General features: G+C 63.1%; 1 protein-coding gene across 2 annotated transcripts in view; it reads left to right on the top strand.

The window, feature by feature from the left end:
- The window catches only part of Shank2 (SH3 and multiple ankyrin repeat domains 2), a 300166-nt gene that overhangs the window by 43539 nt on the left and 237685 nt on the right, over window positions 1-18942 (top strand). For both annotated transcript variants that reach the window (XM_070009648.1, XM_070009647.1), the window contains exons 6-9: window positions 540-691; window positions 966-1133; window positions 5405-5521; window positions 7366-7443. In XM_070009648.1, coding sequence (XP_069865749.1) covers window positions 540-691; window positions 966-1133; window positions 5405-5521; window positions 7366-7443 — 515 coding nt within the window. The remainder of the gene's footprint in view (window positions 1-539; window positions 692-965; window positions 1134-5404; window positions 5522-7365; window positions 7444-18942) is intronic.

The following is an 18942-nucleotide window of genomic DNA, read 5'->3' as shown; positions in this document are numbered from 1 at the left end:
ACACCTCCCGCAGTTACCACAAGAGTGGGTGCCCAGCCGCTCACGCCTGTAATCCCAGCTACGCGAGAGGCTCCAGTGTGGGGGTGGCGGTTCCAGGCCAGCCTGGGATAATGCACCTTGCTCCTTGGTGAAGCACGGGGGCGCACAAAGAGCTCAGCCTCTGGCTCCGGCCTCTGCCCGTCCCCGTCCCCTGGGGCTGTGGTTGTCACCTGGATGGATCGCCAGGGGCCTGGGCCTGAGTCGGGTCTGTAGCTGGTTCCTGACATCCTCAGGTCTGGGGTTAGGACCCTCCTCCCGGGTTCTGTATGGACATGGCCAAGGTGGGGGGGGGTGGGGGACGGGGGCGTGGCCTGGCGCGGTACCGGGGCCGGGGAAGCCTGTGGGTGTGCCCCGTACCGCCATTTACTGATTTGTACGTGACCCCACCTGTCATTGTCACCCCAAGGGGCTGCCTGACCCCCACAGCCACAGGTCTCTGTGGTCCCTCCGTGGGTCCCCGAGCGTGGGTGCCACGGGCCGTGCCTGTGTTTGTCTCCCAGAGACGCCCTTGACCCTGGCCGCCCAGCTGGACGCGTCGGCGGAGGTCATCATAGCTCTGCGGAACGGCGGGGCGCACCTGGACTTCCGCGCCAGGGACGGGCTGACCGCCCTGCACAAGGCCGCCCGCGCCAGGAACCCGCTGGCCCTGAAGGTATGGCCCGAGCGGGCCTGGGGCCCTGCCCAGCCCGGCCCCCGGTGGCCAGGCGGCGGGCCGACCCCGCCCGGTGGGGCTCTGGGCACGCCGGCCGGTCTCGCTGTTCCCCGGGGCCTCGTGGGGGTTGGAGGCCATCGTCCAGCTCGGCTGGCCCCTGGTGGCGCGGAACCCGCTCGGTGCCCGGCCTCTGGGGCTCTGCACCCCCGTGTCGGGACGGCGTTGGGGCCCCGCCCCTCCCTCGGCCGGTGACGGCGTCTGTGCCTCTCCACAGACGCTGCTGGAGCTCGGGGCCTCTCCGGACTACAAGGACAGCTGCGGGCTCACGCCGCTCTACCACACGGCCGTGGTGGGCGGCGACCCGTGCTGCTGCGAGCTGCTTCTGCGCGAGCGCGCCTCCGTGTGCTGCCGGGACGAGAACGGCTGGCAGGAGATCCACCAGGTACGGCCGGGACCGCGTGCGCGGGGCGCCGGGTGCGAGGTTACGCGCAAGCCCAGCGCCGGGGAAGCGAGGGGATCCACCACGCACGGCCGGGGACCGCGCTCGCGGGCGCGGGGTACTGGGTGTGAGGTTATGCGCAAGCCCAGTGCCGGGGAAGTGAGGGGATCCACCACGCACGGCCGGGGACCGTGCTCGCGGGCGCGGGGTACTGGGTGTGAGGTTACGCGCAAGCCCAGTGCCAGGGGAAGCAAGGGACAGGGTGCAGGCGCCTCCCTCCAGGGCGTTTGGAGGGGAGTGGGGGGAGGGGACGGGCCTGCGGTTTGCCCACTTGAGTAATTTCAGGATTTGGGGATCCCTGGTTGTCTGGTTCCTGCCCTGGGCGCTGGACGCTGGGTGCTGGGCGCTGGGTGCTGGGCACTGGGCACTGCTGGGTGCTGGGTGCTGGGTGCTGGGCACTGGGCACTGCTGGGTGCTGGGTGCTGGGTGCTGGGCACTGGGCACTGCTGGGTGCTGGGTGCTGGGTGCTGGGTGCTGGGCACTGCTGGGTGCTGGGCGCTGGGTGCTGGGTGCTGGGTGCTGGGCGCTGGGTGCTGGGCGCTGGGCGCTGGGGGCTGAGTTGGTGGCAGGAACTCAAGGGCTCCGCCTTGGGGCTGCTTCTGAGGTCACACGCATACATCCAGGAAGCAGCGCGGAGCGGGTCTGCGGGGGCCAGACACCCGCGTCCCCCAGTGCAGAGGCCTGCGCAGCTCCCCTCCCCCCTCCCCGCCCCCCCTCCACTGGGTGACGGCAGGTCCCCCCCCCGCCCCCCTCCCCACCCCCCTCCACTGAGTGACGGCAGGTTCCCCCCTCCCCGCCCCCCCTCCACTGGGTGACGGCAGGGCCCCCCCCGCCCCCCTCCACTGGGTGACGGCAGGGCCCCCCTCCCCGCCCCCCTCCCCGCCCCCCTCCACTGGGTGACGGCAGGTCCCCCCTCCCCGCCCCCCTCCACTGGGTGACGGCAGGGCCCCCTCTTGCCCCCTAATGCTCGTGACGGTGGCCCCTGCCTGCCATGGCCCGGGGTGGGGGGCTGTGGGGAGCCCCGCATTTCATCAGAAATCGTTCTGGTCCCCCACAGAAGCTGGGCTGCAGCCCTGAGGCCTTGGCTCAGAGTGCTAAACCCAGTGCCTCAAATCATCTCAGCCCGGGCCCACCCCGCAGCACCGGGCCCTCCCCAGGCCCTGCCCCGCCTCCCACCTCTCCCTGCCCCGGCTAGCTCCCCCCACCCCATCCTCAGCTCCCTGCCCGGGTCTCAGCCGGCACAGACCGCCCTCTAGTGGCCGTCTTGGGAAGTACTGTTCTCCCCAGAGCTAAGGACTCTCCCTGGCTCTGGGGCTGTGACTGTCAAAGGGCTAAGGGGGGGCCGGAACGGGGCCTGAACGGGGCCCTCCTCCTCCTCGGCGGCCCCCCGGTCCCAGCTTCCGCACACCCCGCCAGGCTCTGCTCCATGTTTCCACATCCCCAGAGCAGCCCGCACAGAGCACTTCCCGTCTTTGCACACGGAGTCCAGGCCCAGAGTGGGTGAGGGGCTCAGGTGGAGCCACACTGCCAGCAGCTGGCTGAGCGCGGCGCGCTCCGGCTTGTCTCCCGGCCCCGAGCACTCACTTGTACCTGGACTATGTAATTATGGTGGAAGAAGAGACGGGGTGGGGCTGGGTGGACGGGCCTGCTGGTTCCGATCCTGTTGGAGCGTCGTGGGGTTCTGGACTCTATTTAAAGTCAGTCCCTCCGTGGACGGCGCTGCCTGTAGCACTGGGGGTTTGATGGTTGCCTCACCGTCGAGAGCCTGGGGCCGCCCTGCCGCTCACGGGGGTGTGGGTCCTGGCGGCAGGGTGGACACGGGCGGCGGATCAGCGCAGGGCCACCACGCGGCTGGGACCTGGGGACCCATGGGACTCGGGGCAGGCGCCTGCCAGTGAGGCGCGTTCTCAGAATCAACTCAAGTTTTGGCTTGGGCTGGTAATTACCATCTTCCTTGCTTGCTTCCTTTCTCCCTCCCTCCCTCCCTCCCTCCCTCCCAGTCCCTCCCTCCCTCCCTCCCAGTCCCTCCCTGGTGATGTTGGTGTTTGGAACTCAGGGCTCTGGGCTTGCTTGGTTGGCGCTCTGCTACTTGGGCCACACTGCCCAAAGAGGTTTGCTCTGGTTTCTTTTGATCTGGGGCCGGGCTGGGCCGGGCAGGGAGGGGGCATCGTCAGCAGTGTAGGCTGAAGCAGCAGCTGCGGGGTAAATGGCGAGGTGGAGATGGAGAGCTGCTGGGGGCCGAGCTGGCCGAGGCAGCCGGGGCCCATGGGAGCGGGGTCCGTGGTTCACCTGCGCTCTCGGGCTCAGCACTGCGGGGCCAGAACCGAGATGGAGCGGGGAGCGTCCAGCAGGTGGCAGTGCAGGGCTGAAGGAAGGTTTCCTGATTGCAGGCCTGGACTGGCTCACGGATGTTCCTGCCCAGGCTGGCTTTGAACCTCAATCCTCAGCTCTCAGCGCCCGACGGCTTATACTTTCTATTCTTGCCCCTTTGCTTTTTAATTTATACCAGGGCAGACCCACAGATTGCCATTATTCGATTTTGTTAAACAATAGCACTATTGGATAGAAGTCATTCAATAAGCATATTGAATAATATAAAAAGCCAAACACAGTTGCTCGTGCCTATAATTTCTAGCTGTTCAGAAGACTGAGATTTGAAGGGTCACAGTGTAAGGCCAGCCCAGGAAGAAAAGCCTGTGAGGATCTATCCCCAATTAATCAACAAAAATCTGAACTGGAGGGGTGGCGCAAATAGTAGAGCAACAGCCATGAGCCAGAAGGCAGAGCAAGGATGTGAGCTCCTGAGTTAAGACCTTGGCACTGGCAAAATTCAATGAATAAATACTATCGCCCCCAATGGGGCCGGGGGGCCTTCGGGGGGTGGCTCTGTCCTCGGGGGTGCTCTCTCTTTTGGCTCCCTTCAGTGTGGGGTGCTGTTAGAAGCCTAGGTCAGGGAGAGCGGGCGCAGGACCTGGGGAGACACCAACCCCACCGATCCACGTCCCTTCCAGAGGACACGCGCTGGACGCCCCACGCAGCTGGCCTTGCCTGGCTGGTGTGTGACAGATCGCGGAGTGTGCTACAGGCTGTGTGTGACCACATACAATGCATGCAGGCAAACACGTCAGCACCTGGGAGTCCGTGGCCCCCTCCCCCCCCCGCGTCTGCCAGTTCGAGGCCTGAGTACTCCCTTTCTAGCCTGTGGGTTTTCTGATGGAAGTTCTGTGTGTGTGTGTGTGTGTGTGTGTGTGTGTGTGTGTGTGTGTGTGTGTGTGTGTGTGTGTGTGTGTGTGTGTGTGTGTGTGTGTGTGTGTGTGTGTGTGTGTGTGTGTGTGTGTGTGTACAGAAAACCAGGGAGAGTCTTGAGGACCATTCACACCCACATGTGGAAGCCATGTCCTGCCCAGGGTGCGGCTGTGGTGGTGGCAGTCGGTGCGGTGGCCGAGGTGGCCGCGGCTGACCACAGTGCTCGCTGGGGCGGGTGTGGGAGGGGTGCTGGCCCCGCGGAGCGCGGCCTGTGCCGGCCGGGCGGGCGGTGGCGGCCCCCACCTCTGGCCTCCTCAGTTCTGCGGAAGGAGCGTGCATTGATCGCGGAGTGTTTGTGCAGAGTTCCCTATTGATTTCAGAGCAATTAATTTAAGCCGTTGCAAAGCTGCGCTCGGAGCTCCCCGGGGAGAGCTCATTAGCCCATTGTTTCTTCTGTGGAGGGGATCGGTTTCCCGCTCCGAGGGGATCTGGGCCGCCCGGCCTCCCTTCCACGTCCGGGGCAGCCAGCAGGTTCTGGCCCTGCTCTCCGCGAGCCTGGCGTCTGTCTGTGTGTCTGTGTGTCTCTCTCCTTCTGCTCCTTTCCCCCTGGCTGACAGCCCCAGCTGCCCTTGCCTGCAGCTCTGAACCCCATGGGTCCTGCAGCCATGTCCGGCTACCCTCTCCCCCCACTGGGCTGGCAGCTTATGGAGAATTTGGGGCTCAGAGCTGGCTGGAGGGCAGCGGCCCCATGTCCAGGGTCATGGACCGTGGGGGATGGCGGGAGTGGGCGAAGGCGTGGAGGGCCGCGGGGATGGGGGAGTGGGTGAAGGGCATGGCGGGTGTGTGGCTGGGGCGGGGAGGGCCTGGGGGATGGCGGGAGTGGGCGAAGCGTGGAGGGCCGCGGGGATCGCAGGTGTGTGGCAGGGGCGGGGCTCCCACGCGGGCTCTCCCATGGCTCTGCGTCTCAGGCCTGCAGGTACGGCCACGTGCAGCATCTGGAGCACCTGCTGTTCTACGGCGCGGACATGGGCGCGCAGAACGCCTCAGGCAACACCGCCCTGCACATCTGCGCCCTCTACAACCAGGTCAGTGCCACGGCGCGGCCCTGAGCCGGGAGACCCCGCCGCGCTGGGAGACAGACTGGCGGGCCGGGGCGCCGTGTGAGGGAGGTCCCCGGGCTCCGGGATGGGATGGCCCTGGCACGGGGCGAGGGAGGTCCCCAGGCTCTGGGACGGATGGCCCTGGCATGGAGCGTAGTGTGAGGGAGGTCCCCAGGCTCTGGGACGGATGGCCCTGGCACAGGGCGAGGTGCGAGGGAGGTCCCCGGGCTCCAGGACGGCCCTGGCACAGGGCGCGGTGCGAGGGAGGTCCCCGGCTCCGGGACGGATGGTCCTGGCCCGGGGCGTAGTGTGAGGAAGGTCCCCGGGCTCCGGGATGGGATGGCCCTGGCACGGGGTGCGGTGCGAGGGAGGTCCCCAGGCTCCGGGACGGCCCTGGCACAGGGCGCGGTGCGAGGGAGGTCCCCGGGCTCCAGGACGGCCCTGGCACAGGGCGCGGTGCGAGGGAGGTCCCCGGCTCCGGGACGGATGGTCCTGGCCCGGGGCGTAGTGCGAGGGAGGTCCCCGGGCTCCGGGACGGGATGGCCCTGGCACGGGGCATAGTTGGAGGAAGGTCCCCAGGCTCCGGGACAGATGGTCCTGGCCCGGGGCGTAGTGTGAGGAAGGTCCCCGGGCTCCGGGACGGGATGGCCCTGGCACGGGGCGTGGTGCGAGGGAGGTCCCCAGGCTCCGGGACGGCCCTGGCACAGGGCGCGGTGCGAGGGAGGTCCCCGGCTCCGGGACAGATGGTCCTGGCCCGGGGCGTAGTGCGAGGGAGGTCCCCGGGCTCCGGGACGGGATGGCCCTGGCACGGGGTGTAGTTGGAGGAAGGTCCCCAGGCTCCGGGACGGATGGTCCTGGCCCGGGGCGTAGTGTGAGGAAGGTCCCCGGGCTCCGGGATGGGATGGCCCTGGCACGGGGTGCGGTGTGAGGGAGGTCCCCAGGCTCCGGGACGGCCCTGGCACAGGGCGTGGTGCGAGGGAGGTCCCCAGGCTCTGGGACGGACAGTCCCAGCACGGGGCGCGGCTTTCTTGTACCCACCAAGGCCTCATCTAGGAAGTGCAAAGGTGGGGTGCGGTGCCCACCGCGGCGAGCCCCGGCACAGGCTCAGGGCTGGGGCAGGGCAGCCGTGGAGTGCACCTCGCCCGCCAGAGAAAGATAGTTCCTTGGGTGCTTTGTTTTTGTTTTGTCGGTCGTGGGGCTTGAACTCTGGGCCTGGGCGCTGTCCCTCAGCTCTTCTGCTCAAGGCCAGTGCTCTACCACTGAGCTACAGCGCCACTTCCGATTTTCTGGTGGTTTATTGGAGATAGGGGGGGTCTCAGGGTCTTTCCTGCCTGGGTTGGCTTTGAACTGCAATCCTCAGATCTCAACCTCCTGAGTAGCTCACAGGCATGAGCCACCGGCGCCCGGCTGTGCTTTGGTTTTTAAAACAAAACCACCTGGTGCCAGGCACAGGTGACACGCACCTGTCATCCTAGCTACTCAGGTGGCTGAGAGCTGAGGATCGCGGTTCAAAGCCAGCCTGGGTAGGAAAGTCTGCAAGACTCATATCTGCAAAACAGCAGGGCTGGAGGTGTGGCTCACATGGTAGAGCACCAGCCGAGCAAGCAAACGAAGCCAATTCCACTAGGGAAAAGAAGACAAAAACAACTCAACCCTGCTGTCCGGGCATGGAGACGCGTTCTGATGGTTGCCAGCCAGCGACCCCCTGGCCCTTCCGTGCCCAGCGGGTGACTGGCCGGCAGCCGGGCCCCAGGCGGCCAGCCACGCTCAGCGCCCCCCTCACCCCCGCCCCGTGTCTGTTGAGTGACTTTCCTCTTCTCTGCTTGCAGGACAGCTGCGCCCGAGTGCTGCTCTTTCGGGGCGGAAACAAGGAATTGAAAAACTACAACAGCCAGACGCCCTTTCAGGTAAAGGGCGTGTGTGCACTGGCCACGGCCGCACGTGTGTGTGTGTGTGTGTGTGTGTGTGTGCGTGTGTGTGCACGTGCACGTGCATGCCCGTGCGTGTGATGAGATCCTGTGTGCCGTGTCCTGAGCTCTGCCCCATCACGGCACTGACACCGTGACGTCTAGGCTGGCTCCTTTCAGACCAAACTGCGCGTGGCGCAGAGATTTATCTCTGTGGAACATTCCAGAAAGGAAACAAAGTCACGGCTGTTCCTATTTCTGCAGCTGTTGGGCAGCGCTGTCTCTGCTGTCTCTCATCCATGGAGGGGGCACCCCTTAGTCCACCGCCACCCCACCGTCCCTGCCACCCCAGAATGGATGCAAAACAACCCCGCCCAGCCTGGGCAGCACGCATCTGACACACACGACAAACGTCGTCACCCTTTTAAATATCTGCGGGACACGGGTCCGAGGTCCACTCAGGTCACCCTGTCAGGTTCAGAACCTTCCGGCACCCCCGCCTTGCACTTCCTCCAGCCCGGGACGGCTGTGGAGCTGCTCCCCTGCCCGCTTGCTGTGGTGGCGATGGTGGGCAGCCTCACCACGGCGGTGTCAGGACTTCACGTGCGGGCTCGGTGCTCCCAGGCCCGTCCCCAGCGCAGATGTTACTGTTCCCTCTTTCCTGTTAGGTTTCTTTTCTGAGCCAGAGCCCCGCCTGGCTCCCAGCCGGCCCTGCACTTCTGGGCCCAGGCGATGTTCCCGCCTCCGCCCGCAGGTGGCGCCATCGGGGCTGCTGCCGGAGTCCTTATGAGAATTGAGAATGGTCTAAGGCTCTGTGCCAGGCGCGCGCGTGCATCCGCGTTTATAGTGGACACTGGCCGGCGGCTTCACGGCGTGAACTGAACGCTGGAGCCTGTCCTTGTCTGGGAATCATTGGTGCGTCTTCCTGAGCTGGGGAAAGTCTTCAGGGCAGAGCCGGCTGCCTCGGGTGGCTGTCTGATCCTTCTCTTGGGCTGGAAGACGAATCCATTCGCTCCAGGCCCTGGGCCCAGAAGCTTCGTGACCACGGGGAAGCGTCCTGAGCGCCGATGGCGGCAGGCTGGGGCTCCAGGGTTACATCTTGTCGCGTGTCCTTGTGTGATACACGGGCCTGGGAGACGTGGGGCCCTGGGGCGTCCCAGGCGTGAACCAGTGAACTGCGGCTGCGTCCACCTTCTGCCTCTCGGGAATGGCTGGGCCTGGCCGGGAGATGTCGTTGGCCATTCAGTTGTGTGTTTCTTTTGGCTTCAGGAATGTCAGCTGGCGCAGTGGCTCACACCTGTGATCAGCTGCTGAAAATCGGGAGGATCGTGGTTTGCAGTCAGCCCGAGCTAGGCTCCCAAGGCCATGCCTGAAATCCTAGCTACTCAGGAATCTGAGACCTAAAGGATCAAGGCTCAAAGCCAGCCAGCCCGCACCATTCCATCTCCAACTAACCTGCAAAGAGTTGGGGTGGAGGCATGGCTCAGATGGCAGAGCACCAGCCATGACCTAGCAGCCAATAAGCACAAAGCCATAAGTCCTGAACTCGGGGCATTTTTAACTTTTAACTTATATATAAATATATTTTAAAAAAGACTCTAGCTCAGGTGGTACCAAATGGAAGAGACATGCAGACAAGGCACAGAATGGGCCGGGTCTGTGCCACTGTGGACAGCTGCCCTCCCGGCACCTCCTCGGTCCCTGAACCCAGAGAACCTCTGAGCCCTGGGGTTTGGGTTTCCAGAGGCTTCATTTCATATGTGGCCAGCATCTAGCCCTGTCCCTGTCCTTCAGCCCTGTCCCCAGCTCTGTCCCCAGCCCTGTCCTTCAGCCCTGTACCCAGCCCTGTTCTTCAGCCCTGTCCCCAGCTCTGTCCCCAGCCCTGTCCCCAGCCCTGTCCTTCAGCCCTGTCCCCAGCCCTGTCCCCAGCTCTGTCCCCAGCCCTGTCCCCAGCCCTGTCCCCAGCCCTGTCCCCAGCCCTGTCCCCAGCCCTGTCCCCAGCCCTGGGCTGGGCTGGAAGTTGCAGTGGTCTGGTCACAGGGCTGGCCTCCCCGCTCCAGCTGCCCCGGGAGTCCCTGGACGTCCGCTGTGGAGTGAGCAGGCTCTGGGCCGGCTGCACAGGCCACGCTTGCCACTTGCTGTGTTCTTGCTTCCTGCTTGAGAACTCCTCTGACCTGGGAGTGGCCGGCTCCGGCTCCGGCTCCGGCTCCGGCTCCGGCTCCCGTGCCGTCCAGCAGGCAGGGCGTGGCATGCCGGGAGCATGGGGGCGGGGGAGAGGGGAGGCCCAGCTTTCTGAGTCTAATCAAAGTTGTGTGAGTCTCATATGAGATTCAGACTCTGTGTTCCCATGGAAACGGACGTGGCAGTTGTATTTCTAGATGGGAGAGGACCTGACAGCCCCAAATGTGGCTGGAGGACGATCCATATTTATGATGGAAGGCGACCAGGGCCGCGTTCCTCGTGGCAGCGGGGCCCCTGTGTGCCCCGTGGGGCATGCAGGGCTTTGGGGTTGGGGAGCGAGGATCCAGGGGCAGCTGCTCTGAGCAGCCATGGCCAAGGACGCGGGGCCCTGGCTGTCATGGGCACAAAGGAGAAGAAAAACAAGGGGGGGGGCAGGGAGGAGAGGGAAGCCAGGTGGTGTGTGCGGCGGGATGCTTCTGTGCTGGGCCCTGCACGGCTTCTGGGGTGAGCAGGGACGCGGGCCTGCAGGGGAGTCGCTGTCGGTGGGGTACACCCCTGCTGGAATTCGGGAAGCCACTCCACGCCAGTGTCTTCCGGCCCATGGGTTGGGGGGTTTAGTCTGGGTGTCCTTGGCTTGTGGCCACAGCACACCAGCGTCTGGTCCTACACCCCTCCTCTGGGCACGTGTGACCGTGTTACCCCTCCCGCCACCGTCCTCGAGTCCCCTCCTTCCTCCCCTCTTCCTGGAGAGGCCTCGTGGCACGGCTTCCAGAGTGGGGGCCGGGCGTCTTTGGGGCCGCTGTCCTGTCTTCTTGGTGTGCATGCATGCATGGGCAAATGCAGTGGCCCCAAGGCCCTAGATCCTGATAGATGGCGCACCTTGCACTAGGTTCCCCTCAGAAAATCTCCCTGTTAGCTGGGTGCACCAATACACACCCGGAATCCCAGCGACTCAGGCCTGGCCAGCACAAGCCTGGGCCGAGCCTGGTGGACATAAGGACATGTTCACATGGTCTGCAGCTCACCCGGGCCGCCCCAGCTCTGAGCTGGCAAAAATCCAAACCCACTGTCAGCAAAATAGATAAACAAGCGGGAGACACGGTCCGGCAGCCCCCGCCTGCTCTTGACTGGCATCTCTGGGGCCAGTGAATCTCCTCTACGGATTTTTCCCCCCTATTAACATTTTGAGAATAAGCCCTTAGAGATTTGGTATTTAAGAACTGGTATTTATTCAAGAGAAAGAAATCTCAGCCAGCCGTGACATTCATGAGGCCAAATTGATCTCATCAGCAGGAGATGGCCGCCCCGAGTCAGGAAGGCCCCTGTCCTGCCCGCTGGGCTGGGCTGGGGCACCGGGAGGGGAGGCCCCGCTGCACGGGCGGCCCCACGGGGCCGTCCATCATCAGGGCTCCTGGACTTGCCAGAGTCACAAGAAAGGGAGCAGAGCGGCCAGGCAGCATGGAAAAGAACATCCGAGGGTTTGCAGACATCCTCTGCCTCCTCTTGAACGAAGTCCTTGGGGTCAGGCAGGCATCTGTCGGGGTAGAGCCGGTGATTTTATCTGTGTGTTTTTGCTGCTGGTGCTGGGGCTTGAACTCGGGGCCTCGTGCTCTCACTGGCTTTTCCACTCAAGGCTGGTGCTCTACCACCTGAGCCACACCTCCACGTCTGGCCTTTTGCTGGTTAATGGGACATGGGAGTCTCCCAGATTTGTTCACCAGTGCCGGCTTTGGGGGCCTGGATTCTGAGCTCTCAGCTTCCCGGGGTGCTCTGCTTGTGTTTTTATTCAACTGCGGATTGCAGTCGGGTTGGATCTGTGAGATGCATGCAAAAGAAAAGTTAGCATTGGAGCCGACTTCGCGTCCAGACAGGAGAGAATCAGCTGCAATTTTAGGGAGACATTGGGAGGGTGGCCTGGGTGTGCAGTGGACCCCTGGGCTCTGGACAGCTGGGTGAGGCCGTGTCCCCTGCCCAGCTGGGCTCCCGTTCCTGTGCTCGGTCACAGGGGCAGAGCAGAGGACTAAGCACAGACTCCATTTTCCTGTGAAGAAACATGCATAACACATACGTGTATCAGACGTACAATGTATGCAAAACAACCATGCACACACGTAGTCACACACATAGCACATACATGCAGACATGTACACACATGCCAGCACACCCATGCTCATACAGCAACACATGTGCGTGTGCTCACACACGTGTATGGAGCCACTGATGGGTGTGTGTATAAACCTGCATGTACATGTGTGTGCGCGTCCATGCGCGTGCACACACATGCACACGTCCTCTGCGTGATGCCGGCGCGCCCGTCCTCACTCCCAGGGCCGTGTGTGGTGTGCGGGCTGTGAACAGCGTGCAGTGAAACCCTGAGTTCCGGTCGTCTGCAGCGGTTCTCCGCTGGCTGTTTTGCCGCAGTGACACACACATCGCGGTACCTTCCCTTAATTTTAGTGTTGATTTTTAATGATGGCTTTTTAAGTTTTTTAATTTGAGTGTATCATTACATGAAGTGCTCGCTTTATTTTCAAGTTGGAACTATAAAATGAAATCCACCACAGTGCAAGCAAGCGCCTCCCTGCTCTCCGCCCTGCGCTCCCGCTCCGTGCACTGGGGACAGGCGTGGAAGCCATCCTTCTATCCTGGGGAGAGGGACGCACTTAGGAAGCTCGGGCTGTTACGGGCAGTGGTGGCCACTAATGGATGAGGAGACAGATGTTAAGTCACGTGGCCAGAGCCACACAGCTGGCACCCGTGAGCCGGGACCGAGCCAAGCTGGCCCTGTGCCCTACGTGCTAGCTCCCCGGTGGGCGTCAGGGGTGGACTCAGAGTCTGAGCAGGACGGAGGTGTGCAGGGGCCGAGGGAGGGGCGGACGCCAGGTCCCGCGGGGGAGGGGAGAGCAGCCAACTCGGGAGGTGCTAACGGTGTGGGGAGGCACCATGCACAGTACTCCAGAATGCCGTGGCACGTGCTATCAGTGAGCACTGCGTGGCCAGGCCACACGTGGGCCCATTGGAGGCCACTTGGGGGCTTTCCTGGGAGCCCCGTCCCCAGGGGCAGGAGGGTCCACAGGTCCTCGAGGTGACCTGTCCACCGTCTCTGAAGCTGCTCCCTCTCCTGTACCTCTTTCCCATTTCCCATCAGAAGCAAGCAGCTCATGCCCAAGCCAGGGGCCTGGGGCCAGCGCACCAGGGCAGAGCAAGGAGCTGCGGGCTGATCTCGCAGGGAGGAGGCTGTCCGGGGCTTGGCCTGGCCCAGGACGCTAGCTGCCCTGGTTTCCCTCTGCCAGGCTGCTGGCCCTGGGCACAGACCCAGCGAGAGAGGGAGCTCAGTCCTGTTGGTACCTGCCCCTGTCTCCGTGCACCCAGACGCCGGGCGCAGAGGCTGTGGGGAGGGCGGGACTTCCTTCCGTTAGATGTTTGAATGGCACCCGTGGACAAGGTCAGCAGCATTTCACACTTCCTCAGAACTCCGGAACCCACTCCTGAAGCCAACTGTGCTCACACGTGAAGGGTTGGTGGGTGGTGGAGTGCGCGTGAGCAGGTGTGCACACGTGGGCACGTGTGTGTGCATGTGAGGAACACCAGGATTTAGCCCTGCTGATCTCTGCCGGCTTTTCCTACGGCTGGGGACGGGGTGGGCGGGCAGGCGGGCAGCAGGTGTCCGTGTCCGCCGGGCGGGCCCCACCCCGCGGGCCTCCCCCCCCCCCCGTCGGCTCACGTTCAGCCCTGCCCCCTGGGATGGGGGCTCTGTTCCTCCAGCCTCCGTGTGTCCCCCCACCCCAGCAGGACAGCTGGGCGCTGATCCCCGGTTGGCAGCGGGCCGCGTTAGCCCGGCTTTGGTGGATCACGGACAGGCATTGGTCGGCGTGGCTCTCCTCAGCCTGTTCTGCAGGAGGCCCCACGCTGACTGCCGGCGGCACGGCTGGGGGGGTGGGCGCGTGGATACACACACCCGTGCCAGCCAGCCCCGGGACCTGTGCTGGGAGAAGCCCACAGGGCCCCTGCAGGGCTGCACTGGAGGGCAGAGGGGCGCGGGACGGAGCACCGCCTGTATGACCTATCCTCACAGGGCCTGCTCTGTCCTGTCCACCACACCTGGCGGGCAGCTGGCGGGTGGGCGCGAGCAGCCCCTTGGGGCTTCCTGCTTCCTGTGTGCTCTCTTGTCTTCAGCCCGATGCTTTGGCTCTTTCCTGAACGTGGTGGCCACACTCTGGTTGTTCGCGGGGGCAGGGCGCCCGTGTCGCGGCGGGGCCGTCGGCTGCATCTGGCCGGAGCGGTGGGAAGCCCAGGCCTGGCGCGGCTCCATCCCTCCCGCTAATGGCAGGCAGGCACCGGGGTTGGACCGCAGAGTGCACGCCAGGGCTGTTCTCGGATTATTGTCCCTTGTTATCTGTCCACAGATGGCACAGGAATCACAGCCGGAGGAGCTAACGCGTTCCGCACAGGGATGGAGTTGCTAGGGGATTTGGGGGGCTGGGGAGAGAGTACAGTCTGTGAGTGTATGTGGCGGATCTGGGGACGCAGCCCTGAGGATTTGAGATGAGATGATTTCTAGCGGCAGCCAAGTGTCCCCAAGAGACCACGTCCTATGTTTAAAAGAAGACATCCGTGTTGTGATGGATTCCATCAGGGCCTGGGGCACGCTGGCCGAAGTCACTAGGAAGCCGGGCCCTGGTGGCTCCCGCCTGTCATCCTAGCTACTCAGGAGACTGAGATTTGAGGGTTCGAAGCCATCCCAGGCAGGAAAGTCTGGGAGATTCTTCTCCCCAGGGAACCACCAGAAAAAAAGTAGTGCTGTGGTTCAAAGTGGTAGAGCATCAGCCTTGAGTGAAAGAGCTCAGGGACAGCGCCCAAGCCCCTAGTTCAAGCCCCACATGACGGATAGAAGGAAGGGAAGGGAAGGAAACGGAAAGAAGGAAGGAAGGAAGGAAGGAAGGAAGGAGGGAAGGAAGGAGGGAGGGAAGGAAGGAAGGAAGGAAGGAAGGAAGGAAGGAAGGAAGGAAGGAAGGAAGGAAGAAAGGAAGAAGGAAGGAAGGAAGGAAGGACCCTTGGAAAGGCTGGCACAAGTCTCCCCAGGCCCTGCCCCTCCCAAGGTAGAGGAAGGGCGTCCAGAGCTGAAGGGCGCTGTTGTCCAGAACGCCCCGACGTTTGCTGTCTCCAGATTTTCCTCCTTTCCCGACACTGTGCGTCTGCGCACACACTGGTTACAGCCCTGAAAGGCTTTTCTGTGCCATCCCAGACTTCTGGGCTCCGTGAAGGCCCCAGGATGGGAGCTGGGCCTTCAGGAAGCCTGGAAGTTGTGCCAGGGGATGGTGGGGGAGGCAGAGGGAGCGGAGGGGCAGCCCTGTCACGGAGCCCAGCGGTTCTTGCTGGTGCGCCCCTGCGGGTCTCCAGCGGGCTCTAGAGTGGCCGTGGGGCACGGCGGACTGGCGCTGCCTCCCTGAGGCTCCGGAGGGAGAGGCCGCAGAGCCTCAGCGCTGCCTGGGGTCCTGTCACGGCCCTCAGGTCTGATAGCCCCACACAGGACCCCCGGGGCTCCCTGAGATCTCCTCGCATCCGTGTCCATAGCCAGCTGAGAAAACGATCCATTTAAGAGCAATCAGGGCCGCCTTGCTGCCCCAGGGCACGGCTGGTGCCCGGCCACCATCCTGCAGCCCGAGGTCACGTGGCTGGAAGGCTCTGCATGGCTGGAATGTGTCAGGCCTGCCCTGGCCACCAGAGCCCTTCCCTGGGGGAAACAGGCCTTTTATGCCACTTGCATGTGAAGCCACAGCACCTTTTAGAACCCCCGTTGGACCCCCATCATCTTGTTTAGGCTCAGGTCCCCGCGTGGAACCTTTGAGTCCTTGGCTTGTAGTTAGTGATTTTGTATTAATCACAAGGATCTTTAAACATTTTTTATGGATCTGTATTAATTGCACCTCTCTGTGCAGCTGATGTGCTTTTCCGCCTGCGTACTGCGTCTTCCCCTTCTCCCCAGGCCCCAGAAACCTCCACCTGACCGCTAAGCCAGCGCTACCCGGCCCTCATCTAACATAGCGTAACGTGACATAACGTAACATCACGGCCTTCAGGGCCATCCACGTGGCTGCAAAGGACAGGATTCTATTCTTCATGGCTGAATAGCGTTCCGGCGTGTACACACGCCGCATTTCCCTGTCCAGTCCCCTGTGGAGAGGACATCTGGGACCCACGTCCATGGTAAACATGGACACGCAGGGCCCCTCCACGCAGGAATACAAAATGCTCTGTGTCATTAGCCACCGGGGCGACAGGCCCATCAGCACGCCAGCACGCTGTGAGACTCTGTCTCTGCCTAGCCAGCTGGCCGCAGCGTACGCACCGTAACTCCCGTGCTGATGGAGACGAGGGGCCCCCTCCGATGGGGGTCTAAGCGCCCCTTTTAGGGAAACCCCCTCTTCTGCGTCTTCCTCCTTTCCCTCTCTCTCCTCCCTCTGTGTTCTGCTTTCTCCTTCTTCCTCCTTTCCCTCTCTCTCCTCCCTCTGTGTTCTGCTTTCTCCTCAATGTTACCTGTTATTCCCAGACTTGCTCTAATAAGGGAAACTCCCCCCCCCCCCAGATTTTTATTCCTCAAGGTATTGGAATGTAATTTTCCATGGTTTAATGGCGCGGGATTGAGTTCGCAAGTGTGCCATGTGTTTTAGCAGCTCCAGGCCCCAGGTGTTAGTCTGTTCCGAGTTATTAAGGCAAGGGCCGGTGTTGAAGATGAGCAGAGGGGAAGAGAGGACAGGGCGGATCTCGAGCTGCCTGCTGGGGGGGGGGGGAGGGGATTGAGACCTCTGGTGACAGGGAGGCCTCTTCCTCTGAAGGACGCAATCTGGCCTCCGTTTCTCACCAACGCCAAGAGGCCGGCAGGGAGGGACACGGCAGGAGTTTTTATTCCCCTCCGCTGTCGGCTGGTGAAGGGATCGGGCGGCCGTGCACGCAGTGAAGACCTGGCCGGGGGCTCCTAGGTCAGCTCACGTCAGTGTCTGAGATGGAGAGCCCACAGGACCGAGAGAAACGCGGCCCTTCCCACGGGGCCATCATCTTCGTGGCCAGACAGCACAGGGGCCGAGCTCCAAACCGGTGCCCCCAGGGGACACGGGGTGCGAGGTGGGTGCTGATGTGGCTACTTATACCAGCCAAACCAGTAAAGTCAGGGCTCGAACTCAGGACCTCCCATTTGCTCGGCTTGCTTGACTGGCGCTTGAGCCGCCCTTAAGAAAGCCCTACTGGAGACCCACAATACCTGACATATTAGTTTATGTAACTGAATTTGTTCGGCTTTCTTCACATCACCAGATAACACACAGTGATTTATGTCAACTGAAGATACACGGTGACCCCGCCGTGCCGGCGATCCCGGCGCCCACCATCACACTTGATCTAAAAGCAGGGAAAGGGGTGCTCCAGACATGAGGACACCCCGAGTGCTAAACTGCCAGCTGTTCAGAGTGGATTGATGGAAGATTACCGGGCCCTGCCTGCCTCAGGGCCGGGCAGCACGCCCCTCGGGTCAGATCCGCTGCGTCTCCACAGCAGTGGCTGTGTTCAAGGAACCCTGATGTTACCAATGGCCCCAGGTACCGGAGTAGTGAGTGATCGGCTGGACAACATAGCTCACGCCTGTAGTCCTGGCTACCCTGAAGGCCGAGATCTGAGGATCACGGTTCAAGCCAGCCTAGGCAGGAAAGTTTGTAAGACTCTTCTCTCCAATTAGCCAGCAAAAAGTGGGAGTGAAGGTGTGGCTCAAATGGTAAAGCACCAGCCTGGAGTAAAAACCCAAGCAAGAGTGCAAAGGTCTGAGTTTAAGTCCTACTACCGGCGGCAGGAATGACAGGAGGGGAGAGTGGTGCAGGTGGCCTGGGTTTGCAGAGCGAGCCACGACGTCTTCTAAGTGACAGGTTCTGCAAGTAGAGGGGGTGTGGTGCTGTGTTTGCAGACGCCCGCGGGGGCTTGCGGTGTGGCCCGAGGGTAGGGGGAGTGGAGCCCTCACCGCTGTCATGGAGGGCCGGTTGGCTCTGTCCACGCGTGCGTGGTGCGTGGCTGCAGGGCCGGTGGCTCTGTCCACGCGAGGGTGCTGCGTGGCTGCAGGGCCGGTGGCTCTGTCCACGCGAGGGTGAAGCGTGGCTGCAGGGCCGGTGGCTCTGTCCACGCGTGCGTGGTGCATGGCTGGAGGTCCAGTGGCTCTGTCCATGCGAGGGTGCTGCGTGGCTGCAGGGCCGGTGGCTCTGTCCACTTGAGGGTGAAGCGTGGCTGCAGGGCCAGTGGCTCTGTCCATGCGTGCGTGGTGCGTGGCTGGAGGTCCAGTGGCTCTGTCCATGCGAGGGTGCTGCGTGGCTGCAGGGCCGGTGGCTCTGAGCACGCGAGGGTGAAGCGTGGCTGCAGTGCTGGTGGCTCTGTCCATGCGTGCGTGGTGCGTGGCTGGAGGTCCAGTGGCTCTGTCCATGCGAGGGTGCTGCGTGGCTGCAGGGCCGGTGGCTCTGAGCACGCGAGGGTGAAGCGTGGCTGCAGGGCCGGTGGCTCTGACCATGCGAGGGTGAAGCGTGGCTGCAGGGCCGGTGGCTCTGTCCACGCGTGCGTGGTGCGTGGCTGCAGGGCTGGGTCAGCCTTTTGGCAGTCAGTCGGGATCCCATTTGGCCCATTCTTGGTCTAAGACTTGGAGTGCTGGCTTTGGCTAGCTTTGGGGAAGATTTGAAGTTTGGTCAGTCATAGGGTTGATGCCTGTAATCCCAGCTGCTCAGGAGTGGGAGGCAGGAGGGTCGTGGGCCGCCGAGGCAAAATGACCCCATCTGAGAGACAGATAAAACTCAAAAGGACTGGAGGCACGGCTGCACAGTCCACACCCGGCAGCATGCCTACCACACACGGCCTGACCACGGGTCCACACACACAGACCTGTGTGCCCTGCAGACCTGCACACCGCCTGACCACGGGTCCACACACAGACCTGTGTGTCCTGCAGACCCTCACACCACCTGACCACGGGTCCACACACAGACCTGTGTGCCCTGCAGACCCACACACCACCTGACCAAGGGTCTACACACACAGACCTGTGTGCCCTGCAGACCCGCACACGGGCTGACCACGGGTCCACACACACAGACCTGTGTGCCCTGCAGACCCGCACACCACCTGACCACGGGTCCACACACACAGACCTGTGTGCCCTGCAGACCCGCACACCACCTGACCACGGGTCCACACACAGACCTGTGTGCCCTGCGGACCCGCACACGGCCTGACCACGGGTCCACACACACAGACCTGTGTGCCTTGCAGACCCGCACACGGGCTGACCAAGGG

Source organism: Dipodomys merriami, unplaced genomic scaffold (assembly GCF_024711535.1).
Source record: "Dipodomys merriami isolate MVZ:Mamm:240054 unplaced genomic scaffold, mDipMer1.0.p SCAF_78, whole genome shotgun sequence".
Lineage (NCBI taxonomy): Eukaryota > Metazoa > Chordata > Mammalia > Rodentia > Heteromyidae > Dipodomys > Dipodomys merriami.
Note: the sequence above shows the minus strand (reverse complement) of the source record. Positions and strands in the feature narration are given on the sequence as shown.